The sequence below is a fragment of the Notamacropus eugenii genome, chromosome 1 (assembly GCF_028372415.1).
Source record: "Notamacropus eugenii isolate mMacEug1 chromosome 1, mMacEug1.pri_v2, whole genome shotgun sequence".
NCBI lineage: Eukaryota > Metazoa > Chordata > Mammalia > Diprotodontia > Macropodidae > Notamacropus > Notamacropus eugenii.
The window spans coordinates 534,144,607-534,171,160 of NC_092872.1; the positions used below are offsets into that span (position 1 = coordinate 534,144,607).

A 26,554-nucleotide genomic window follows, 5' to 3' on the forward strand; every position below is an offset into this window, starting at 1 on the left:
CTCAAAGCTTTTTTTAAAAAGCATCCTTTTTGGTTATGGGTCAAGACTAAAGCAATTTAATGTTACCATGGAATCAGAATACCCCAAGATTATGGAAGTTACAGATCATCCTGTTGGACTTCAACAGAAATCTAATAGTTAATAAATCTAGAGGCAGGCAGGTGGTAGGGTGGATAGAGTGCTAGACCTGAAGTCAGGAAAACCTGAGTCCAAATCGAGCCTCAAGCACTTACTGTCTATGTGACCCTGAGCAAGTCATTTAACCTCTATCTGCTTCAGTGTCCTCAGCTGTAAAATGGGGATAATAGTAGCAACTACCTCACAGAGTTGTTTAGAAGATCAAAAGTGCCCTAGCAAAGTACCTAGTACACAGGAGGCACTTAATGAATGCTTATTCCCTTCTCTCCCCAATCTCCCTTTTGGTTACTTCATCTTTACATAGAGTTTTATAATGAGAGGACTGAAACAGTTGATAAACTCCATTCTAGTTATAAACTTCTATGATATTTAGTAATGACAGAAAAGACTAGCATCTTTTATGTAAAACTGTCATTTGGTTTCTTCCCAAACAACAGCTGCCACCCAACCCTACCCAGGCATCATGAAGAGAAAAATTAGACTGTACCTGAAACAACGTTATCAGCTTCAGCAAATCCTTTTTTGAGGTCTCCTTTCTCAATCTTGAGCTCTGAACTATAGAAGGAATTGTTCTTTATTGCATCCTGAATGACAAAAAATAAGGGATGGTACCCAGATTTTCAGGGAGTTAACAGAAGAAGAGAGAAGAGGGGTATTACTGACTTGAGGAGGACAAATTCTTACAGTTGGTTGGTTTTCTTTCCCAGGCTCATTTGGATACACTCAGGAGATGGGTGGAAGTGGGGAGATATATGACCAAAAAATCAGAAAAGGGCTCAGGGATTGTATTTCTTCAAAGCAAGCTACACAGCATGGCACAGGGATCGTGTTTAAACACTGTATATCAAGGATGACAAATAACTACAAGAATGTAGTCAGAGCTGAGGATGACTGTGATGAATGGAGGTTTAGGCCGGGGGCAGGACAGTGTCAGGGTAAAGGTGGGAAGGCCAGGGTCCAGCATCAGTCACCTCAATCGTGATAATGGCTGGAAGTTCCTCATAGGTAATTTTCACAGCTTGAGCTGCCCTCTGTGCATGTTCTGGGGTATCTGTGACCACAGCCCCAATGATGTGTCCCACACAAGTGACCTAGGAGAAACGAACACTGCTGTTGACCCAAGATGGTCTCAGTGAATCAACAAGCCCACTCAGCCATTCCTTGAGCTTTCTATGCCTTCCCTAAGTCACCTGTCCTTATCAAAGACAGAGGAGTTGAGCAGGAAAGAGAATAGAGAACCTGATCTGGAGCAAAGAACACCTGAGTCGAAGTCCTGAGGGAATGTAGCCCTAGCAAATTATCTAAGCTCTCAGTGCTCTAGACAGCTCTCTGAGTCTATAAGAAACAGAGAAAGTCCTGACATTCACTGGTAGAAATTTTCTCACCTGGGAGATCCCTATGCTAATGAAATCCCAAGTGTTTTCCCTGTGTCTCAGAGGAAAGAAGAGAAGGGACTGAGCAGATATGGTACCTATTTTAGGCACTTAGTGCTTCACTAATTTTTGTTGTTCATCTTCTGTTCTCAAAGAGGACCAATGACATCTCAAGCGTAATGTCTTGAACTTGCATATGAAATGGAATTGAGGGAGGCAGAGTTGTACCAAGCTGTCAACCTCACTCTCTCATCCAGTCATCAAAGGCCATCAGCAAGACAAAAGTCAAGACAGCTGGTGATGGCCTGGGACCTTGGCCTTTCTAAAGATTATCTCATTAGATCAAAGACATATTCACAACGATGTTGTCTTTCTAATCTCATTATTATTAATATTCTCAGCACTCATACTACTACAAGGTTCTATTATAGTACAGTAATGTTTCATTTAGTGAGTATCACTGGGGAAAAAGGTATTCTACAGAACTGAAATTTCCAGATAATTGAACTTTGATAACCTTTAAAGCACTGTATAAATGCCAGAGGTTATTCTTAGAGTTGTCTTTGTATCCCTGAGGCCAGAGGCAATTAGGAAGCTCAGTTAATAGAGCATTGGGCCTGGAATCAGGAAGACCTGAGTTCAAATGTGATCTCAGACACCTACTATTTGATCCCAAGCAAGTCATTTAATTGTTGTCTGCCTGGTTTCTCCCCTGTAAAACGAGAAAAATAACAGCACCTACATCCCAGGGTTGTTGTGAGGATCAAATGAGATAGTGCTGCAAAGCACTTAGCACAGCGTCTGGAATATAGTAGCCCAGCTCAGTGAATGTATGTTCCTTTGCTTCCTCCCAAAGTCTATTTTCTGGTAATACTATGTTTGTATGTAGTAAATAAGTAATGTTTCTTTAATGTTAAATTGATAGAGTACACATATATATACATGTATATGTACAAACACACACATAGATTATATATACATGTACATATATATACATATATATATACATATGTATTTTTTTATTAGAAAGTAGACCAAGTGACTTCTATTTTTGGCTATTCAGATAGCTTTCTTACTTTGTGCAAAAGTGAAGGGACTGAGCATATAGGTTGCTTGAAGTGACTAGAATGTATAAGACATAACCACAAATTATGTTTATGTTTATTTACAGTTCTATTCTTATTCAAGTAGTTAGTGTATTTATCTAACATAGAGGCATCTAGGTAGCATAGTGGATAAAGCACTGGACCTGTTCAAATCCAGCTTCAGTCACTACGGGTTGCTGACAAGTCATTTCACTTCCCTTGGTCTCATTTTCTTCATCTGTAAAATGGGGATAATAATACCAACTACCTCCTAAAATTGTTGTAAGAATAAGATACAATAAGATGATATTTATAAAGCAATTTGCAAATCTTAATGCCCTATATAAATGCTGGCTCTTATTGGCACCAGAACCATCATTATCACTTAAATGATGGCTCCTGTTCTAAATGGAGAAACTCAGAGCAGCAAAAGGGGAAATTTTTAAATGACTGCGACTATCTCTAGGAACTAAAGGGCAACTAGAAGCACAATCAGTTTGCCAAATTCAACAGACATCATTTTGATGTAGGATTTTCACCTAATAAGGACATCAGTCATTCATTAACTAAACCAACAGAAGGATGATAGTAGAAATGTAATTAAGGTAGCCCTACACAGAACTTTCTGTGGCAAATCAGTCAGATGGATGGTGGCTGCCCATGAAGGTATGGAAAATATAGAAACCTCAGAAGACATGATCAAGATTAAATCTATAAAAGTCTCCACTTACTTCATAGGGAACAAGCATACCTTATGCTTAGCAAAGACAGTTTCATCATTAAATAGTCCGGTTTCATTACTTCCAGGAATATCATCAGCTGAGAGAAAACAAACAAACCCAGGGACTTTCTGAGCTTCTGAAGCATCTATGGACCTAAAAGAAGGAGCATCATGATTGAGAAGGCAAGGAAATTGCAGCAAGCTCTATTACTCAGGCCGGGTCTCCATGGGCAAAATGAAAAAAGGAAATAATTATTCAATGAATTTAATCATGTTTTCTTCCACTCAAGACTTGTTTTTGTCTGGAGTCTTCCACTCTACACTTTGGGTTATGATTACTGGTCTAGTTTCTGCCCCTGTCCCCTCCCCTGATACCAAGGGAATAGAAAAGCACAGAGAAGTAGCACAGGGTAGTAAAAAGTCCCTAGATTTGGAATTTGAATATACTTCTCTGTCTCTTACTAGTTATGTGACCTGTCTCATCACCTCTCTGAGGTTCACTCTGATCATCCATAAAGCTGAGAGAATAATATTTATTTATTTTATACTTCTCTAGGAATCCTACAATCTGAAAAAAAAAAACATTTTTAGATGTAAGATTCATGAAGAATTCTGAATATAATAAGACCTTCGATGGTCAATTCTATGAAGATACCACCTAATTCCTAATTTCTAGGTCCAAGGGTCACTTTATTCTATCATATTCATAGCTACAACTCACTTGATTTTGGCATGAGCCTGGGTGCTGGTGACTAGCCGAAGGTAGAGTTCATTGGAAAAGAGGGGGATGTCATCACAGTACATGGCCTCCCCTGAGGCCTGCATGGCAGCGGAAAGATGGGGGATGGGCCGGCCCACCGTGTCTTCTTCAGCCTGTCCCTTGGGAACTTCCTAGAACAACAGGAAGGGAGGTGTCTCTCCAACTACTCAGGAAAAGAGGAGAAAAGTTCAAGCTAGCAGCAAAAGAGGCTGGAGAAATGAGATGGGAGATACTAGGAGACAAAAAAGACTGGAAGATATAGGATCATAGAAGAAAAGGGAACCTCAAAGGCCATTAATCCAACCCTCTCTTTGTGCATGAGGAAACTGATAACTAAGGAGGTTAAATAACTTACTCACAGTCACAGAGGTAGTAGGCAGCAGAGAAAGGCTTTGAACCCAGATTTTTCTCACTTTATAATACTGCCTGCTAGTAAGACTGAAGACAGTAGGGCTTCAAGATTGAGTGCAATACAGAAGGAGGTAGAAGAAGCAGTTTTTGATGAGAAGGGAAAGCAAAGGTGGGCATGATTAATCACAGTTCTGTCCACCAACCCTGGAGAGGCACGGAAGAGACAAGAGAGTGGGGAGGGTTTGATCATTATTTAAAGAACAGATTAAAAAGTAGAAACTGAAGCTCCAGGGACAAGATGAGGAGGAATAAAAAGAAAATAAATGTAATATTGATTGTAATGTGATTCTGGGTTTCTTTATCGAGAGAAAAATTCTGGAATTATTCTCTGACTTTTTATTCAAAAGCATTTAAGGATCACTATCCTAAATGCATTCAGTGGACTTCCTACTTCTATCCAAAAGATTAAGTTAGGAGAGGTCCTCCAGGTGAGACCTGGAGGCATTCCACTTACTTGAAAGAGCTGGACATTGGCAGGGGGCTCTTTTTGAAAGAGGGTAGTGGCACTGACATAGGTTGGATCCAGTTTATCACATTTCTGTGAAAGAGAGAAGACAGAAGTGAGCCTGGATGGACGTGTTCACAATATCCCAGTCAGACAAATAGCATGCGAAGTAAGCATTGTAGATACAAAAAGAGATGAAAGACACTTCTTGCCCTCAAGGACTTAGAATGAAATGGGGGAGACAAAACACAAATATGTACAAACAACATATATACAGGAAAAATAAGAGGGGTTGAGAAGGGCTCCCTATAGGACAGGATTTTAGTTGGGACTTACTGGGAATGTCCAATAGTTAAATCTCTATTATTGGTCTTAACTTGTGCCCAGGTGAAGGTTTTTCCACTAGGAAAGAAGTCATGTCATTTTATATTCCCCCATATGCTATGCAGGAATAGCCATTCCATCCTTGAACAATGATGGCCAATGGAGAATGGATTGTTCAGCAGCATCTTTTTTTATAGGACGATGGACACAAAGAGAGAGAGTGATGAGAAATCTTGGGGAATCCACATCGAAACAGTTTTGATACATGTATTAATTATATCTGCAGCCTAAGCAGTATAGTGGAGAGAGACCTGGCCCCAGGTGCCAGGAAGACCTAGATTTGTCTTGCCTATTTCATATATTAGGGCATTTCCGTGGCTCAGTGAATAGAATGCCAGACTTGTAGTCAAGAACTCATCTTCCTGAGTTCAAATCTGGCCTCGCATACTTCCAAGCTGTGGGACCTCAGGCAAGTCACTCAACCCTGTTTGGCTCACTTTCCTCTTCTGCAAAATGAGCTGGAGAAGGAAATGGCAAACCACTCCAGTATCTTTGCCAAGAAAATCCCAAATGCAATCACAAAGAGTAGGATGTGACTGAAATGACTGAACAGCAACAAATGCCAAATATTGACTCTATGACCCTGGGCAAGTCATTTCACTTCTCAGTGACCCCCAGGCAATTCCATAGGACTCTACGTTGGAGAAGATGTCAAAATGTGATGGAAGAGGGAACTACTCTCCAAGCCCTTTCTACTCTCCTAAAATCACAGATCCCATCCCTCCCTACCCCACCTCCAAAACTGATGATCTATATTCTAGACGTAGTTATCACCTATTCTGAAGGACAAATGTTTCCTATGGTCTATACCAGCTCTACATTCCACAGCTCTTCCACTCTAATATGTTTATACAGCACTCTAAGGGCCAAAATCTTGTCCAGTTATCTCTTCTGATCTTCACAGCAGCTCTATGAAGTACTTGTTATCATGATTTACATTTTACAGATGAGAAAACCAAGACACAGAGCCTAGCTTTAGCCTGACATAACAAAAGATGGTTGATTAAATAATGAGGCTCAGAGAGATGATGTGATTTGCCCAAAGCAGCACAGTTAGGCAGAATTTGGGTTCAGATCTTTCTGACTTGCAACTCAACACTCTAGTAACTACACCATGCTGCCTTCAATGGTCCATTTGGAAGGACAAGACAGTCTAAAATTACCCAGGTCTCTGTGCTGTTGCTATTGGTCAATTGTGTCTGACTCTTCAGGACTCCATTTGGGGTTTTCTTGGCAGAGATACTGGAATGGTTTGCCATTTCCTTCTCCAGCTTGTTTTACAGATGAGGAAACTGAGGTAAACAGAGTGAAGAGACTTGCCAGGGTCACAAAGCTAATAAGTGTCTGAGGCCATATTTAAACTCAGGACTTCCTGACTCCAGACACAACACTCTATTCACTCTACCACATGTCTGTATAGTTTTAGATTGCAGCATGTAATCTAAAACTCTACAGGTGTATACAGTTTATCTCCTGCCCCTCACTCCCATTCCCAGTTTTGTGATTAATTCCTTCTGCCAATGCAGATCATCAATTGTTCTGCATCTTGGGATCTTAGACAGTTGACTGAGGTGCTGAGAGGTTGTGACTTGCCCAGGTCACACATATATCAGAGATGACATTTGAACCCAGGTCTCCCTGACTGAGGCCACGTCTCTTTCTATTACTCGATGCAGCCTCTCACACAGTGTCATGATGATGTGCTAATTTGCTCTTTCCCACAGGTCCTTGCATTTCCAAAGAGGAGGTCTATTTGCCCCACTGAGAGCACATAGGACAGAGGACTGAAGATACACCATCTGTCTTCCAGACCAGAGGTGCCATACACAAAGCTTCCACAACACTCCCAGGTGAAGAACCAGATTAAAATGTGTTGGAAAATATTTAACAAAATAAATAAAAACACGATAGAACATAGATAATGTTAATATGTAGGTTTCTAAGTTAATATGCAGCCAGCAGGGATTCTTATGTATGGTTTAGAGACCCTGATTTCTATTTGTTTGATATCGTTGCCCCAGATGACTATTCCTTGGATACATCAACCAAGGCAGGTCATGAAGCCTCCCTATGCAAGCCCTGCTGCCCAAGCCAACCCTCCCACACTCACATATGAACTCTCTTTGTTCAGTTTCTGGAGCACCGTCAAGTAGAACTTAAAGAAGAAGCTGAGAGTGAGTGTACGTCGAAACTCTATCATCCCACCGGGGGCATCCGGCTCCAAGCTCAGCTCCTGGGCTAGGCTGGCACACACCTCCTGAAGCAGCTCCTCATTCCAGACTCTGGCCAGAGAGGAAGTGCAAACCTGAAACCATGGGAAGAAAGTGTCCTCTGCCCCTGCCCCTGCCCCTTACCCCCCATCCTCCCGCCTGACAGAATGAGACTATTCAGTCAGTACTATCTCACCTCCCCTGCTGCTTCCTGGTGGTCTTCAGGGCTGGGATAGTCCTGTTGGCCATGCCTCCAAAACTGATATCTAGCTCCTGGACTTGGAGACTTTCTGGTTTAAGTAAGACCCTCATTCCACAGGTCACTTTAGCAATGTCGTCCTCCCTTCTGGAGGCTTGTTTGAAGGCTGAGAAATATTCCCCCTGAAAGAAGCACAGGGTGGTCTTCTATTTATCACCATACTTTGCAAGGATCCCAGTACTTGAGTTGGCTAGATTAGGATTATTGTCCCTACTTTATAGAGGGAACAACTAAGTCACAGAGAGGACCCAGAGGGGAACCTGCAGGTAATCAGAGGAAGAGGGGACCTTGGAACTCAGTGGGCTAGTACTGAATTTCTATCCCCTTTCATTGGAAGGTTGGAATGACACTAGTTTTCTTGCTATTATTATACCCACAAGACATCCCAACTCCTGTCTTTCTAGCCATGCATGGGTTATCCCTAATGCCTGGAATAGTCTTCCTTACTTCCACTTTTTAGAAATTTCTTGTTGTTGCTGTCCAGTTGTGTCCAACATTGGAGATTTTCTTGGCAAAGACGCTGGAATGGTTGACCATTTTCTTCTCCAGGAACTGAGGCAAACAGAATTGTGACTTGCCTAGGGTCACACAACTAGTAAGTTTCTGAGGCTGGATTTCAACTCATCTTCCTGACTCCAAGACTGGAGTCCAGAATATTATCCAGAATATTATGTAGCTGCCCATAATGTTCATAATAGCTATTATTTATATAGCGCTATAAGGTTTGCAAAGCTCTTTACATATGGTAACTTGTCAAGTTCACCAGGACTTATTAAATGCCACAGGCATCAAAGCTCAGTTCAAGAACCATCTCCTCGAACACAAAGTCTATTCTAACTCCCTAACTCCAGATGCTAGGAACTCTCCACCAAAAAATATGTTGTATTCATTTTTTAATATATTTCATATATAACAAATGGGAAGCTAGGTGGTATACTGGATAGGATGCCAGGCCTGCAGTTAGGAGGACTCACCTTCCTAAATTCAAATCTGGCCTCAGACATTTACTAGCTGGGTGACTTTGACCAAGCCATTTAACCCTGTTTGCCTCCATTTCCTCATCTGTAAAATGAACTAGAGAAGGAATTAGCAAACCACTCCAGTATATTTGCCAAGAAAACCCCAAATGGGGTCACAAGGAGTCAGACATGACTGAAAAATGACTGAACAATATATGATATATTTTAAAATTATTTTAATATACTACACATATTCTTGTATGTTTCCCTCCCAGCCCTTGCCCACTAGAATATAGCTTTCTGAGGACAGGAGATGTTTCATTTTTGTTCTTGTATTCTCACTGCTTAGCCCTGTACTTTTGCACCATAGTAGGCACTGGATGATGCTTGTTGATTTGAATTAAATTAGAGTAAGAGCTGCATTAAAATAATCTTGACAAACAGGGGAGTGAAGATAGGAGCATCAATGATCCAGCAGAGAACCCCTCTCTCCCCACCATGTAATTTCCTTGAAGGCAGGTGTTGGTTCATTTTTGTCTTTGCTGTTCCAGGTACACAGTAGGTGCTTAATAAATGCTTGTTGCTTGACTGATTGACAGCTAGAAAGAGTTCACTATTAATTTATATACAGTAAAACTGGAGCACAGAACCAGAATAAGCTTATAGGATCCCCACAGAACAAATAAACTTTGATTACAGGAAAAATAATTTCTTTTAAAAAAGTTTATAAAGTCATTTCTATCCCTACTGTAATCTCAGTCACTGATGTTTCATAGTGAGTATGCAAATTCAAATATCTCCTGCCATAAATACTGACATGCCAAAACAGAATGAAAGGACAAAAATGGTGGTGGAGGGAATACAACAACATACATAAATACAGTATGACTGGAAAAGGGAGAGGGCTTTCATAACTAGGACCTCAGGAAAGGCTTCCTGTAGGAGGTGCCACTTGAGCTGGACCTTGAAACAAGCTAAGTGATAGGAGATGCAGAGGGAGAAAGGAAGTAGATTAAAGGCATTCAGTACTGAGTCAGGAGATGAGGGATTCCTTCCATTTAAAGCAATGCATCAAAAGGCATCCCCCTCCCTTCCTTCCTATCAGAGATGAAAGACTCTGGATGTGGAGTCTTACATATATTGTCAGATTCAATTGATGTGTACTTTTCTTAATCTGCTTTCTTCCCTTTTTCTTCTTTTAATTCTTTGTTATAATGGATGACTCCCTAGGAAGGAGAGGTAGGGAGGGATATATTCAGAAATAAAGGTAATGTAAAAATTAATCATTTAATTTAAAATTTATAGATTAAAAGTAATTTAAAAATTAAATTGGAGAAATGGTAAACCACTCCAGGATCTTTGCCAAGCTAACCTTTAAATGGGGTCATGAAGAGTTGGAAACAATTGAAATGACTGAACAAACAATAAAAATAATAATACATTAAAAAAAACTAAAAAGGAAAAGCTGCCCATCCTTTCAAAGACATGCATCCTGTTCTCTGCTCTACTGGGGAACAGAACAGATTGGGCCAGGAATGACCAGAAGATGAGTTCCCAAGTCAAAGCAAAAGTGCATCTGCTAGGCTTACTTTAGTGCAAACTTTCACAAGAAAGTTGGTCCCTTTTTGAAACAGTAGCTGCTTTTATGAGTTGAAAATGTTTTCTTTTGGGCAGCCAAGGCCAGGGGTCATCACACAAAAATATAATGCAGGGTTCTTTCCAGGTATAAGCCTCCTTATTTCAACCTCCTGCTGTGCTACAGGGCTGTTGTGGGCTTGGACTGGTGCTGGCCCCTAACGAAGGCCAGATTGTGAGTAAAAACAACAAAACTCCAGGGAGATTAGAGAAGCCAGAACTAACAGATGCTGAAATGAAGCACATTGAAGTCTTCTACAGATGACTCTCCTTCCAACTCAGAGATGATTTCAGTCTCTTCTTGGAAAGACTGCTAGATTTCTGCCACTGAGATACACATTTAGATCACTACGTGTTAAAACATGGAAACGATACGTCTAGTCGTCTAATTTAATTCTTTTATAGGATTTAAAGGTCCCAGTTACAAAAAATATATATTATGTATACAGACAGATATATATGTATATATATAAATAGATATACACACACACACACATACATATTAGTTTAAATCCTTTATGGACATAAACTCTCTTAACTATATTGGTGTTCAGTCAATTCAGTTCTGTCATACCCTTTGTCACTCCATCAGGGGTTTTCTTGGCAATGATACTGGAGTGGTTTACCATTCCCTTCCCCCAGTTCATTTTACAGATGAGGAAACTGAGGCAAACAGGGTTTGGCCAGATTCTGTGCCCGGGATCACACAACTAGTAAGCTTCTGAAGCTAGATTTGAACTCAAGTCTTCCTGACTTGAGACCTGGTGCTCTATTCACTTTGCCATCCACTTGTCCCTTTTAACCACAGCACTTAGTAAATAGCTCAAAAGGAAAAGGAGAGGAAGGAACAATGGTTCCTCTAAACATTAAGTACTAATATTTCTAAAGGCAGAAATTATTCTTTAACTTCACAGGATCATAAATTTAGAGCTGGAAGTGAACTTACAAGTCATCAAGTCTCTATTTTAAAAATGAAGAAACTATGGATTAGAGAGCTAAGTGACTTGTCCAAGGTCATGAAGCTAATCAACCTCGGAGGTGGTATTCAAAGCCAGGTCTTCTTGCCTCCAAATCCAGCATTCTGTCCTCAGCCATATTGTCTCCCTTCCTTAGGTTCTATCTAGGAAATTTGTCTTCAAATGTGCCTTAAGAAACATAAATTCAGCACTATGTCTTGAATAGGTGAGAAATGAAAAGAAAGGGTGTAACACTGCCTCGAGCACTCCTAAACTCAGTGACTGTCATAAACACAAGAAGAAACCATACAAAGCTCTTTGGACTATAGAAACGTTCCAGGAAATGAACCAACTATGGGAGAAAGGAATCCAGATAGGGGATGGAGAACTGTTAAATCAAGGCAGAGATTAGAGAACACTTGTTTGGAAATGGATTGGGCGGCATTTTTCCAAATAAGACAGGAATCAGCATTGCACTTGTGATTTCGTTGCTGTAGGGAAATCCAAGCTAAGGAAACTCTCTCCACTAATGCAAGCTGGCCCCTTTGTAGTCTTAGAAAGTTGTCTAGTGGTTTCTAACTCAAACAGAAACTGATCCCTGAAAGCTGCATATTGGCATTAAAAACCACAAATTAACATTGTCTACATTGTATTTTAGTTTTATCTATTTTGTTAAACATTTCCTAATTACATTTTCTGGCTAAATAGGAGTCTTGCCAGCCTTGCATCCACAAGTTGGACACTCCTGGTCTAGAGCACTGAGAGGGTAAGTGCTTGCCCAGGTTGCTGCCCTAGCCATATGTTCAGAGCAGGGATTTGAACTTAGGTCTTCTTGACTCCAATGCCAGCTCTCTATTTACTACACTATGCTCCTTAGAACCAAAACTCTACCATGTGACTACATAGAACCATGCAAGGATAGAGTTAGATGTGGAAGGAACTTTCATGGGCCATTTCATCTATCTTTCCTTAATGTTACAGATAAAACTAAAGACCAAAGAGGTAGAGCTGTCACAGTGGATGATAGAGTCAGGATCTGAAAGAATTTTGGCTGACTTGAGGGCTTGGCTGCATCTAAAGTGAAGTCCAGAGAGTGTTTATAAATATAAAATCTTTCCGATGAGTTCCAAAGATAAACTGTTCCAAGGTCAACATGGAGGAGGCATAGTTAGACACATCAGTTATTCCATGGAAGAAAAAGTTCTGGAGGTCTTAATGGATAGCAAATTCATTATTAGACAGTAGTGTGATATGGCAGTCAAAATAGACAAATAAATCTTGGGCATTAAGAGAAGCATAGCTTCTAGGAATAGAGAAGTGATAATCCCATAGTGCTGTGCACTCATTAGACTATATCTGGAGGACTGTGTTCATTTCTGGGTACCATGATTTCAGAAGCACATTGACAAGCTAAACAATGTCTGGAGGAGTATAATGGTAATTTAAATGGGAAGATCTTTCCCATTCATTAAATAGGCCCATGTGACCTGCTTAAAACACATGGAAACCTAAGTCATATGTGGTAGGAGGAGCTTACTGAATGGGTAGAGCAGGAAGGGTGGAATAGGAAGAGGTGAAGCTGGAGAAGAGCTGAGAGGAAGTTGGTCAGACTAGTCAAACCTGGGAAGGATGCAGACAAGCAGGCCATTTGGTGAGAGGAGGGCATTTTGCCAAGGGGAGCCTGTTTGTGGAAAGGCCTGATAATGTGTATGGACTTCTTGGTCACTATGATGGATTTCTTGGTTACTATGAAAGATTTCGCTTTCTGGTGTCTGAATAAATGTTTTTCTTCTGCCTTGTCTATGGAGAGTCTATTATACTTTGTGATTCAGAACCACACCAACCTATTCATAGCTGCCATTGGTGCTGTGGCGATACAAGGAGGATCTCTAGAATGGTGAAGGACTGTTTATTGTGGAGAAGGTAAGATTCTGTCTTCAGGGTTGTCTTCAAGTATGTGAAGAGAACCTTCATAAAAGAGGGACCAGTCTTGTTTATTCTGGCTCCAGACATCAGAAGCAGAGCCAGTGTGGGTGGAAATTACAAAGAAGCCAATTTAGGTTAATTATAAAGAAAACCTTCCTGGCCATTATTGCTGCCCAAATGTAGAATGGGATGCCTTGTGGGAGGGGATGAGTCCCCATATTGGAGGTCGTCAAGCAGGGACTGGACGACCAGTTGTTGGGTATATTATAGCAAGGGTTCCTTTCCTGTTTATGTCTGACTAGATGGCTACTGATGTCCTTTCCAACTCTCAGATTTTGTAAGTCTGTGATGCTGTAGAAAGGTATGAGTGGCAGAGCTGGGACAAGTATGATGCAATCTTTTGGAACAAGAACACTGAACATGACTTTCAATAAATCAACGTGTTCTTGGAATTAATTTGCAGAAGTGATTTGGGGTTGGTTCCTTGAAGGAAGGAAAGAAGGAAGAAAGAGGCAAGGAAAGAAGGAAGAAAGAGAGAAAGAAAGAGAAAAGGAAAGAAAGAAAGTTCCAGATGTGATAGGTTATGAAGTATGCTGTGCACCTTGCTTCTCTAGAGATCATATTATCTTGGATTTAGAGCTAGGAAAGAACCCCAGAAACCATCTCTCTGAAGAAATTGATGTTCAGGAAGGTGAAATCATTTGCATGAGGTCACAGAGGTAGTGACAGAGTTAGTGTTTGAATCCAGGTCCTCTGATTCCAGAGTCAGAGCTCTTTTCCCTGAAGCATGTGTCTCTAAATATGAGAATCAGACCTCAATCAGACTCCAGGGTCAGCTCCAGACATCTCACCTTCCTGCTGTAGGGAATCTCAATGGAAAGCAATATCTCCTCAGGACTTAGGAGTGTCTTTCTGTAGCCAGGAAAAAACATATGATCCATCCGAACAGTCCTCTTGGTCCCTGTGTGGAGAGAAGAAGGAAGAGACTCAGGAGGAGTAAGTTCAGAGGGCCATGTCAGAGCTCATCACAAGCCCAGCCTAGAAACACCTGGGCCCTGGATCTCTTCTTCAACAGTTCAGAATCATCATGAAACCTTGAATTCAAAGGATAGTTGGCATGGAAAAGGGAGTAAAGCTCAGAACGAATTTGGTTCCGTATCCTCTATAACAAAATATCTTATTAATTTGGTTAAAAAAATCATTGATAAGATTGTGGAGTTAGGGGTAGAAGAGGCCTTAGAGACTATGTAGTCCAACCCTATTTTACAGATGAGGACCACAGAGGTTAAGTGATTCATCCCAAGTCATACAGCTGACAAATGGGAGAATGGAGATTTGAACCCAAGGTCCTGTGATTTTTAGATCTAGCATTCTTTCTGCTGTAAAATGCCACTTTTAAAAAAATTCCATTCACTCATTCATTCAATTTATTTTTAATTTTATTTATTTATTATGCCTTTTTCAGAATGAGTGCAGCTACCCTGATCATCATTCCAATATTTTCTCTTACCTCGTAATCCTCTTGATCTCAAACATTAACCAGGCTAGATATCAGGGTTTCTGAACTTTTCTCCCCTCCCATTCCCAACTGGTCCCAGGTTCTGTTTTCCTACAACATAGACTTCCTATTGAGGGCTCCCCCTCCATATCCAATTCTTTGTCCTCAGAAAAGAGTTTCTATAAATATTGTTATACATATTAATCCTTGTCCTTTTTGGGTTTTTTTTCTTTTTTTGCGATACAGACCTAGTAGTGATATTGCTAAGTCAAAGGGTACCCATGGTTACAAAGCCCTTCGAGCACAGTTCTAAATTACTCTACAAGATGGATAAATCAGTACACAATTCCACCAACAATGCATTAATATCTCATTTTTACTCCATTCCCTCTACCATTTGTCATTTTAATTTTCTGTTCTATTAGCCAATCTAATAGGTATGAGGTACTAGTACCTCAAAATTGTTTTAATTTTCATTTCTTCAATCAATAGTGAGTTCAAGCATTTTTTAAATATGGCTATAGATAGCTTTGATTATTTCATCTGAAAACTGTTCATATCTTTTCATCATTTATCAGTTGGGGAATGGATGAACAAATTGTGGTGTGTGATTATGATGGAATACCACTGTGCTGTAAGAAATGATGAGTAAGATTCTCTCAGAAAAACCTGAGTAGACTTACATGAGCTGATGAAAAGTGAAATGTATTGTATACAAAGTAACAGCAGTATTGTTAAGATGGCCACCTGTGAATGACTTAGCTATTTTCATCAGTTCAATGACCTGAAACAATTCTGAAGGACTTAGACTGAAAAATGTTATCCATCCCCAGAGAAAGAACTGATGATGTCTGAAAAAAGATTGAAGCACATATTTTTTTTTTACTTTTTTATTTCTCTTGAGATTTGTTTCTTTTTTGGTCTGTATTTTCTTTCACAACATGACTATTATGAAAATGTTTTCCATGACTACATATGAATAACTTATATTGACTGCTCTCAACTCAAAGTTTTAAAAATGAATGTTAAAAATTGCTTTTATACTTTGACATTTACTGGGGAAAAATAAAATACTAAATAATTTTTTTTAAAAAATAGACTTTCAAAGGAGCAGAACCAGGAGAACTTTATGCACAGCAACGACCACAGTGTGTGAGAATTTTTTCTGGTAGACTTAGATTTTTGTAATAACACAAGAACTTCTTACAAAAAAAAAAAAAACCCCAATGGTGGATCTCAAGGCAAAATGCCTTCCACACCCAGAGAGAGAAATATGGAAGTCACTCACATAATGTAGCAGATCATGTTTGTGTATGTGTATGTGTTTGTGTATCATGTTCTGATTTGTTATACGATTTCTTTCATTTATCTTAGTCTGACTACATAGCATGACTATAGTGAAAATATACTCAATAGGAAAGTATATGTAGAATCTATACAGAATTATATGCAGTCGTGGGGAGGGAGGGGGGTAATGGGGGGTAGGTGGGGGGGATAAAATCGCAATTGTATGGCAGTGATTGTTAAACATTAAAAAATAAAAATAAAAAAAAAAACAAACTTTCAAGTTCCTTCCTTCTTATAATAATAGTAATGACAGCTTATATCTGAGTTGTGCTTTAAGATTTGCATGATCCACATATCTTTCAACTGTGGAACAATCTTGTGAGATAATACTTCTTATTATTTAGTCATTTTAAGTCATGTCTGACTCTGAGACTCCATTTGGAGTTTTCCTGGCAAAAGTACTAGAGTGGCCATTTTCTTCTCCAGTTAGTTTTACAGATGAGGAAACTGAGGCAAATGGGGTTAAATGACTTGCCCAGTGTCACATAGCTGGTAAATGTGTAAGGCCAAATTTGAACTCAAGAAGATGTCTTCCTTATTCCAGGCCTGGTACTCTAATTCACTACTGAGGAAATAGGTACTACAGATGTAAATAACTAACCAATAAAGAAACTGAGGTCAAGAGAAGTGACATGATTGCCCATGTCAGACAGCTAATGATTGTCAGAGGAAGGATTTGAAACTGGGTCTTTCTGACTCGGGTCCATCCCTCTCTCTACTTTGTGGAAACTCACCTTTGGATACCAGAGTCGCTTTGGTTCCACTGGCCATGAAGACAGGGTTAAGGTCAGAAATTGGGCTGGCATTGATGATGTTTCCTCCAATGGACTGAAAACAAAGACATGAAAAATGTGGTTAGACTTAGCCCACTACCAGAAAACTTTGCTCACTAATTCTTAATCTTTGAAAACAGAGCTGGTAGAGATGGGGAGTTCTCATGACTCACCCCACCTTTGTCTATTACAAAGGTACCTTCCCCATTTCTTGGACTGTCTTCCATTGAGTATCACCCTAACTTTGAAAATGGGCAAGGTAGATAGGACAATCAGATTTATGTGAATCACCAGTGGTTGGCTACTCTGAATGGATGAATTTGAGAGCTGGACCAATGGTCATCTGGTCCAACTCATACCCCTAAAAGAATCCCCACTACAATATACTTGACAAATGTTTGACAAATGTTCTGCCTGAAGAACTCCAGTGTGGGAGAAGGAGAGGACTCTAAAATAGGCCTTTTCACTTATGGATAGTTCTAATTTTTCAGGAAATTTTTCTTGATATCAAGCCTAAACTTATCTCTATATGACCTCCATCCATTGCTCCTAATTCTGTCCTTTATGGCCTAATAAAATAAACCGCCTCTCTTTTCCAATTGATAATTCTGAGCACAACTACCTTATCCTCTGTGAATCTTCTCTTCTCCAATCTATACATCCCCAGTTCCTTCAGCCATCTTCATACAGCATGAGCTCAAGGCCTTTTACCATGTTAATGGCCCTCCTCTGGACACTCTCCAGCCTATCAATGATTTTCCAAAGACATGACATCCAGAATTGGACTCAAAATTCCAGATGTGGTCTGACCATGGGAGAGTTTATGGTAAATGCCACTTCCTTATTCCTGGAAGTGATGCCTTTCTTGATACAGTCTAAGATGTTGTTAGCTTTTTAAAAAAAAATCTTGAAAATTCCACTGTTGGACTGATGGTTCCTAGCTCTTTTTCTAACTGCTCTCCAGTTATGCCTTCCCAATCCCATAATTGTCAAGTTGGTTTTTTAAATCTAAGTATAAGACTTAGCATTTATCTCTGCTATATTTAATCTTACTAGATTCATCCTAGTGTTCCATCCCAGCAGGATTCTTTATAGGTCTGTTTGTGGGAATCTTAGCTTTCCCATTGATCCTTTCTACATCCATGTCAAGGAAGGAGTGAGAAAGAATTATTTGTCTTATACAAGACCATAGGACCATATGTTTAGAGCTAGAAAGGACCTTGTAGGCCAACTAATTCAACTCCATCATTTTATAGATGGGGAAACTGAGACCCAGAGAAGATAAATAACTCTGTCAAAATTACACAAGTAGCAAGAGGCACAGCTGGAATTTGAACACATATCCTCTGACTCCATAGCCTCAAGAAAACCTAGGCACAAGGAGAGGGAGATGCACTTGGCTGGAGGATGCAGAACAAATCAGGTACAGAGACTAAAATAGTTGTTGTAGCATCTCACAGAGTAACCTGTCCTCCCTGACCAGCCTTTTCTGCTTTACCTGATTGAATCTTTGACACAGGGACTCACCGCCACAGATTTGACCTGTTTTCCAGCAAACCAGCGCAGCTGCTCCAAGACCCCTTTAAACACTTCAGTCTGGTAGGCCGGGAGCTCAGCTATGGCAGCCACTAAGGCTTTCTCCACATCACTCAGAGGGCAGGCTGCCCCGAAGGAGATGCCTAGGAAGGAAGTTATTGTCATCCTTCCTATCAACTAACACTCACACACATACACATTCATTCATCTGCCATAGACAATGGTCAAGCCCTGTGAATTCTCCCTCTGCAATGTGCCCCATTCTATTCAGTCATTCACTCAGAATGTTAGGTACCTACCATGTAAAATGCCCCTCCTTTCCATTCCCACTGCTATAAATCTGGTTCTGGCTGTCAGTCAACAGCCTTCAAACAGGACTGTCCACCTCTAACTTCTCCTCTTTCCAAACTACTGATAGAAAGTACAGCACTGATCCTGTCATATCCTTGCTCAAATCTCAAATAATTCAATAAACAGTTCATAACCAGCTGTTGAATTCCTTGCACTAGCTTTCAAGGTCCACCATGATTTTTCTTGAGCCTCCTCTTCCAATCTTATCTTCTACTACTTTCCTGTAGCCTAACTGGACTACTTTTTAAACGCACAAATGCTACCCTTTCCTACCTCTTTACCTGTGCTTTCACCCTTTCTTCCCCTAAAATATCCTCCCCCTTCTTTGTCAAAATCCTGCCTATCCTTTAATGGCCAGCTGAAATGCTACTTCTTCACAAAATATTTTCTGTTTCCCTCAATCAAATGTGCTTTCTACCTAATATGTTTAAAAATTAATCTAATATACATTTTAATAGCACGAGTATTTTCTCCAGTTTTTATCAATTTTAACTAATGAAACAAGATCTCAGAGACTCTCTAGTTAAATCCATGGACAGTTCCTGGACAGGAACTCCTAAACAACATGCATAGCCAACAACAGCTTTTTTTGAAGACCTGGGAGAGGGGACTCATTACCTCTGAAATAAGTTCCTTCCATTTTTGGACAGTATTAGTAGTTAGGAAATTGATTCTTCAATCTCTGTATCTCTACTCACACAGCCACCACCCTAGTGAGGCCCTCAACAATTCTTACTTAGACTATTGTGATAGCCCCCTAACAGATCTCCCTGCCTCAAATCTCTTTCCACTCCATTCCAACCTCTGCTCAGATGCCAAAGGGATTTGTTCAAAGCACAATTCTGACCATGTCAGCCATCCCTGTCCCTCCACTCAATAAATTCCGGTAGTTCTTTCTCCCTCACCTTTAGAATCAAATACAAAATCCTGTTGAGCATTTAAAGACCTGTACAAGGTGATCTCTTCTTACCTATCCAGTCTTCTCACACTGTTTTGTTCCATACATTCTATGGTCCAGTGATACCAGTCTACTCACTTTTCCTTACATACACAACACTCCACATCTTGACTCTTTATATTTTTAGTGGTGATTCATCATACCTCCCTCCTCACCTCTGACCACCTCCTAGCTGCCCTGGCTTCCTTCAAGGCCCAAATAAAGTCATACTTTTTGCATCAAACCTTTCCCACTCTCCCCTTTTGCTGCCTCCTTACTTCTAAGATTGCCTTCCATTCACATTTTTCAGGTCTTTTACATGTTGTCTCCCCCATTCAAATGTGAGCTACTTAAGGTCAGCAGCCCTGTTTTGCTTTGGATCTCCAGTGCTTAGCGTAGCGTTTGGCCCATAATAAGTACTTCATGTATGTGTGATGCCTTAACTCCTCCATACTCAGTAAGGATCTCCCACTTACCCTCTAGGCCACGCTCCACAAAATTCAGCTCAGGGATCCAAGATGGACAGACTATTAGAGGGAATAGCTTGTTCTTAAATTTCATCTCAATACCTTTAAGAAAAAGTTAGAGTTTTATAAATCCAGTCATCATTGTCCTCATAATCACCATTATCACTACTAGAAAAGTCAGGATAAACAACCACAACTGCCCTACCATTTTACTGACAACTTCTTGGGCTAACTATATTAAAACACTCTTTCCTGGCTACCATTCTTTGATAGATTTGGGATCCTTCTTTTAAAACATAAGCTCCTTGAGGACAGATATTGTTTCATTTTTGTATTTGCTTTCCCAATGCCTAGGAAAGTGCTTGGCACATAGTAGGTACTTAACAAATGCTTCACTTAGCATTGACATAATCTGACAGCAAGAACCCAGACTGACTCTTCACAACAGACACTTATTGAGCATCTATCATAAGGAAAGGATAGGTCTTGGACCTGTGCTTTCATTGTTCTAGGGAACTTCCAGGTGAGGAAATACTCTCTATCAATACAGCTGCCATTTATAATATTAGAACACTGACAAGAGCACTAAGAGGTGGAGACTTGCCAGTATGTTTCAGAGGTAAGACTTCATGCCAGGCTCTGGTGGTATGGGGGCCAGCTCTCCACACATCACAAAATGCTGCCTCTCAATCATAATTCTCTACAATTCAATAGCACTTACAATGTGCCAAGCTCTGAACAAAGGACTATGGATACAATTATAAAAATTGTGCTCTTCCCATCCTCAGAGAGTTTATGATCCATTTGGGCAGGTAGGACATAACTCCTCTTGGCAAGCTTGATTTCATTAAATTTAAAACAATTTCCATCGGAAGGCTGGGAGGCATTGAAAGAAGTAGTCACAAACAGGGGTCCTTTCCAGCATCTGAACATCAGGATAAGGTACCAATTACCACTTACCATCAGAAGTAGCTCTACCAAGCCTGAAATGCAGTTTTTGCCTCGGCAGCAAATCTCTCTAGTCACTCTCCAATGTACCATTTCATAAACAGGTGATGTTTTCCTTTTCAAGGAACATAAGGTATAATTTCCCTCCCCAAACTGTCACTACCTGAAGTCATTTGTCACATTTCCCCAAGTCATTTTTAAAAACTGAAAGAGTCTGTGAGAGTACTGGCCATGCATGATGTATTTTCATGTCTTGTGTGAGCATCTGAACAGAGCCTGAGATCCCAGGAACCTGAAGGATCCTGGGATATGAATGAGAAGGATCCTTAAAGTTCATCTCGTCAAAATTTTTTACTTTAGACATAAGGAAAGTGGTACTCTATAAGCACTATCTCACTCACATAGACTCTAAGTATTGGGGTAGGTGGGGAAGTTTAACCCAGGTTTTCTGACCCCAAATCTAAGCTCTGCCTCTCAAGTTCTTATGCACCCTATTTCTAGGGTTGCAAAGTTCTGGGCAGCAGCACTAATGGAGGCAAGCTGGAGTCTCATTTGGGCACCTCCTTCCTTTCCTATCAGAGCACCTCTCCACACATGGGATGCTAGAGAGCACCGAACCCTCTCAAGCTATGGTTCTCCTTGACACAGTCAGGAAACAGTCTGGTAGATTTGCAGGTTACCAGAGATTCCTCTGAGGCATCCAACATGTAGAGCATTGTGGAAAGACCAAAGGGAACAAACACCAGCTTTGAACTTTGCCAAAAGCAGTACAACATGCACACCATCTCTGTGGCCACCCATGAGAGGCATCCCGTTTTACCAATCTCAGTGTTCCCCACCACGAGCTTGGCATCTGGGTGCTGGGCCTTCAGCTCCAACAGTTCCTTCAGGGTTGCAGTCTGGATCCATTTCACACGCTCCCCTTGGAAACATAGTTGCTTCTGGGGCTCATCTTTCAGCCTCTAGGAACATAGGTTTCAACTGTTTCTCCCTGGATTGGGGAAAACATACTGCCCCATCACCTCTTCCCTATTCCTGTTTCCTGACAAAAGTCATTCTTGAGTGCCCTGGGGGAGCTAGCTGATTGTTCTATGCTCTCTTAGGAACAGGGACTAGACCCACAGTTTCCTAATGTGGAAAACCCTCCGGGTAAGGAAACCTCCACCAAGGCAGGTAACAATGTACTTTCTGTGCAGCTGTTTTAGAGAGTGGTCTATCCAGAATACCAAGAGCTAAATAACTTAGCCTTGGGTCACACAGCCACTATGTGTCAGCTCTTTCTGGACTTGGGGCAAGCTCTCTACCCACAATACCATTCTACTTCTCTTCCATTTATGAAACTAGGTTCAATTTTCTAAGGTCCCTTCCAGCTTCTACATCATTCCATAAGTCTGTGTTCTAAGCTGGTGTCTTACACATATGATATTGTGTTTCTATACTCTAACGTCCCTTCTAGCTCTGGCATTCTGTTGTTCTGCATTTATAAACTCCTTTCCAGTTCTGAAATCTATAGCACTACATTCTAACACCTCTTAGATCTCACTTTTGATGGGTCATTCTATGTTCTAAGATTCCTTCTAGCTATGACGGTACCTCTGTGGTCCCTTTCAATTCTAACATTCTGTAGGTCGATGGTTGTAAGGTTCTTTCCAACTCTGATGTTATATTGTTCTATATTTTAAGGCCCATCTTAGCTCTGGCATTCTATGTTTCTATGTTCTGAGGTCCCTTTTAGCTCTGGTATTTTATACTCTATGTTCTAAGCTCTCTTCAAACTCTGGCATTCTGTGACTCTATGAATTCAAGTGAGATAAACAATCTTTGGATAAATGATTTTGATTTGAAATAGTATACCAAAATAGAGAGACTCCAAAGATGCTGTGGATATAAAGGGAAACACACTGTTTTACGTGAGGAGACAATAAGTTATAGACTAAAAGGCCACCCTCAAATCACACTGTAGGCAAACTTTTCTCTGTTGTATAATTATATTCCTGAAAAGCTAGGAGTGAATCAAATTTGAAAGTCAAAGGACTTTTGCTGGGCTGGGTGAATTCCATTTCAAAAGAAGCCAACTTTAAAAAAAATGAAGAAACAAATCCGGCATTCAGACCCAGAGCTTCCTGGCTTCAGACGTACTACATCCCACTGTTCTTAACTACTAAAAGCTAACATTTATGAAGTGCTTTGCATACATTACCCCAGAACAGCCCCAAGTTCAGTGCAATAGGTATGGTTATTGCACACTTAATAAATAGCAAGAATGGTATGCAAACCCAAGACCACTAGGTCTCATCCAGTTACCTCATAGCTGGCTCTGGTAGAGACCACAGAACAATCTGTATTTTGTTCCTTTTTCTGACAGTGACTTAATTCTGACTTTGATCAGTACCTGCTATTACAATAGTCAGAATGAAAGTGCTTTGGTGATAAAATTGAGAGAACAGATTTATGTGATATTATAAAACTGGGCTGAATAGTCAGGTAACTTTTGTCTTTTATGTGAGCCTCTCTTCCAAGGTGACTCTATACAGTTGGAAGAAACAACTATATGGGTTATATGTTCATGGAGTCACCTCACCCAAGCATCCAGGGGCTATGAAACCAAAGAAGTGTGTCTCATACATTCAAGCTAAAAAGGTTCAGTTCCTCCTTTGGGACATCACCTACCAGTAACTCTGGTGGGAAGATAGGCTCCTGAGTGGGATCTAACGGCAGAAATTCCTCTGGATTGAACAAAGATGATGAGAGATTTAACTGCAAAAAACAAAAGAAAACACACAATGAAGTGGAGAAAGAAGAAGAGAAGGAATGGAGAAGAAGGGGAGGTTAGGGGAGGAAGGGGAAGAAGGAGAAGGAGAAGGAGAAGAAGGAGGAGGAGGAGAAGGAAAAGGAGGAAAATGAGAAGAAAGAGGAGGAGGAGAAAGATAAGGGGGAGGAGGAGGGAAGAAAAGGAAGTAGAGGAGGGAGAAGGAGGATGGGGAAAGAGAAGAAAAAGGAGAAGGAAAAGGAGGAAGAGAGGAATGTATGAAAGAAAGAAGGAAGACAAGAAGAATAAAAAAGGGTAAGAGAAAGAGAAGAAATGAAACTTGCATTCTCTACCTCCCTTTAAAATATCTAATAATAAGAAAGCTCTTGCAGGATTCCCTTCACTCACTTACTGAAGTAGGAGCAGAGGAATAAAGATGAGAAATGACTGCAGTAATCCCAGCATATACAGGGCAGTGGCCCAGGAGAAGCACCAAGCATGTGCCTCCCTGCCCAGCAGGCCGCCCCTTGTCAACACACAGTTGCACAGGCTCTGACCAGGGGTAGGGCTGGAGCTGAGGGTGAGGGTCAAAGGCAGGACTTACCTTGCTATTTTCCTTTTGATTCATGCAGCAGTTTGGATTCTCTCCCTTTCCTCCACAACATCCCCCATCCTAAGAGAACAAGGAACATTGGCATTAACTCAGAAACTTCAGGGTTAAAGAAAATGAATTCCCTTTCAGAAAACTACAGGCCCCATTTCCTCTCCCTGGAGTAAAAGAGTCTAAAGGACACCTCCTATCTCATCTACTTTTCCAAACAAAAGTTGGTGTCTCTATGAGATTTTTCCGTGTCTTGGTCTACTCTAAACACAAGACATCCCTAAATCAATGAGGATAAGTCACTTGTAACACACACAGTACATTGCTAAGTAGAGGTGAGACAAAGACCTCTTGCCAGGTAGACTAAAAGAGGCTCCAAGTTGATCCTCTTGACTTGAGTCTCTCCCCACTCCATCCTCTTCTCTAGGTGGCTGCCATAGTGATTTTCCTAAAACAAAGAGTGGACCACACTACTCCCTTATTGAAGAAACTCTCCATGACTCTCTATTACCTCCAGCCTCAAATACAAGCTCATCTTCTGGGAATTTAAAACCCTTCACGACCTGGTTCCAACCTACTTTTCCTGACTCATTACGCACCTCTCCCCGTCATCTGTGCTATGCTACAGCCAACCCGACTATGCTGTCCCTTAGACATGGTATCTCATCTCCTATCTCATGCCTATAACGCATTTTCTTCTCATCAACACGTCTTAGAACTCTGTTTCCTTCAAAGCTCTGTTCACCTTTTACGTGGAGCCTCCCCTAATCTCCTCAGCTTCTAGTACAGCCCCTCCCCTAACAAAATGCCTTTTTACATACATAGTTTGTATATGCTTGTGAATGTACATCTTGTCTCCCCCAAAAGAGTTCAACCTCCTTGAGGGAAGGGACGATTTCATTTCTGTCTTTGTATTCTCAGTGCCTAGCCTATAGCAGGTGCTTGTCAGGTGATTGATTGATTGATATTCGAATTTAACAACAATAATAATAGCTATCATATATGTAAGCACTCACTAAATGTCAGACACTGCACCAAGTATCTTCCAGTCATTATCTCATTTGATCTTTACAACAGTCCTAGGAGGTAGGTGCTATTATTATTCCCTTTTTATGGTTGTGGAAACTGAGGCAAACAGAGATTTAAGAGATTTACCCAGGGTCACACAGCTAGTAAATATCTGAGGCCAGATTTTAATTCAAGCCTTCCTGACTACAGGCCTAGGCCTCTATTCACTGCACCACCTAGCTGCCTCTTGGTCTAGTTCAGTTTAAAGGAATCAAGACATTCTCAAATATGTAGTGACTACTTCTTATGGACAAGGCATGAGGAGAGAGGATGCAAAAATGGATGTCACAGACCCACTCTCAAGAAACATCAATCTGATGGAGATCAGATATATATTATATAGTTAGACAAATAGCTATGATACAAGAGGAAGGAAAATAAGAATAAAGGAAAGAGAAAAGAATTATGAGAAATTTAAGGAGGGAGGGAGAGATCATTTGTTAGCTGGGGGAGTGAGGCAAGAAAGGCATCAAGGAAAAGTGGCACCTCAGCTGGGCCTTGTAGGAAGGAGGGATTCTAGCAGTTGGAGACCGAAAAGGAAAAGAAGAGATGCTGGTCCATTCCAAGCATTGGGGGCTTTTGTGAACAAATTCATAAAGATGAAAAATTTCAGAATGAGAAGAGGAGAATGGATACACAGGGGTCCAATTTGACTCACTAGAATATAGTATGGATGGAGGGGACTAAGAGATAAATTTGGGTAGATAGAGTGGAGCAAGATTCTACAGGGCCTTGAAGTCAGGAAGCAGGAGTTTATACTCTATTTGTCAGATAATGAGAGTCATGGAAGGATTTTGAGTACAGAAGTAACATGATCGGAGCCATACTGCACTGAATTTTAAAGGAAATTTCATCTGTTTTTTCATGAACTGCCACTTCTTCTATTAGAAGAGTCAGAGAGGATCTTGTGTCTGTCTTTTCTGGGGAGAAGCAAGCTCCTCTTCTACAAAATTTTCTCTTCTCTGTTGTAGTTCCATTTTCTTTCCTGGGTGCCTGGCTGGTCTTATCAGTGAGAAT

At 40.6% G+C, this 26,554-nt stretch overlaps 1 protein-coding gene across 2 annotated transcripts in view; it reads right to left on the reverse strand.

The window, feature by feature from the left end:
* LOC140520263 (xanthine dehydrogenase/oxidase) overlaps positions 1–26,554 on the reverse strand; it is a 112,570-nt gene that overhangs the window by 33,210 nt on the left and 52,806 nt on the right. For both annotated transcript variants that reach the window (XM_072634112.1, XM_072634113.1), the window contains 14 exons: positions 24,473–24,541; positions 23,790–23,876; positions 21,940–22,081; positions 20,181–20,273; positions 18,408–18,559; positions 16,842–16,935; positions 14,114–14,223; positions 7,724–7,908; positions 7,428–7,599; positions 4,943–5,026; positions 4,039–4,208; positions 3,348–3,471; positions 1,110–1,229; positions 626–722 (listed from right to left, as the gene is read on the reverse strand). In XM_072634112.1, coding sequence (XP_072490213.1) covers positions 626–722; positions 1,110–1,229; positions 3,348–3,471; positions 4,039–4,208; positions 4,943–5,026; positions 7,428–7,599; positions 7,724–7,908; positions 14,114–14,223; positions 16,842–16,935; positions 18,408–18,559; positions 20,181–20,273; positions 21,940–22,081; positions 23,790–23,876; positions 24,473–24,541 — 1,699 coding nt within the window. The remainder of the gene's footprint in view (positions 1–625; positions 723–1,109; positions 1,230–3,347; positions 3,472–4,038; positions 4,209–4,942; positions 5,027–7,427; positions 7,600–7,723; positions 7,909–14,113; positions 14,224–16,841; positions 16,936–18,407; positions 18,560–20,180; positions 20,274–21,939; positions 22,082–23,789; positions 23,877–24,472; positions 24,542–26,554) is intronic.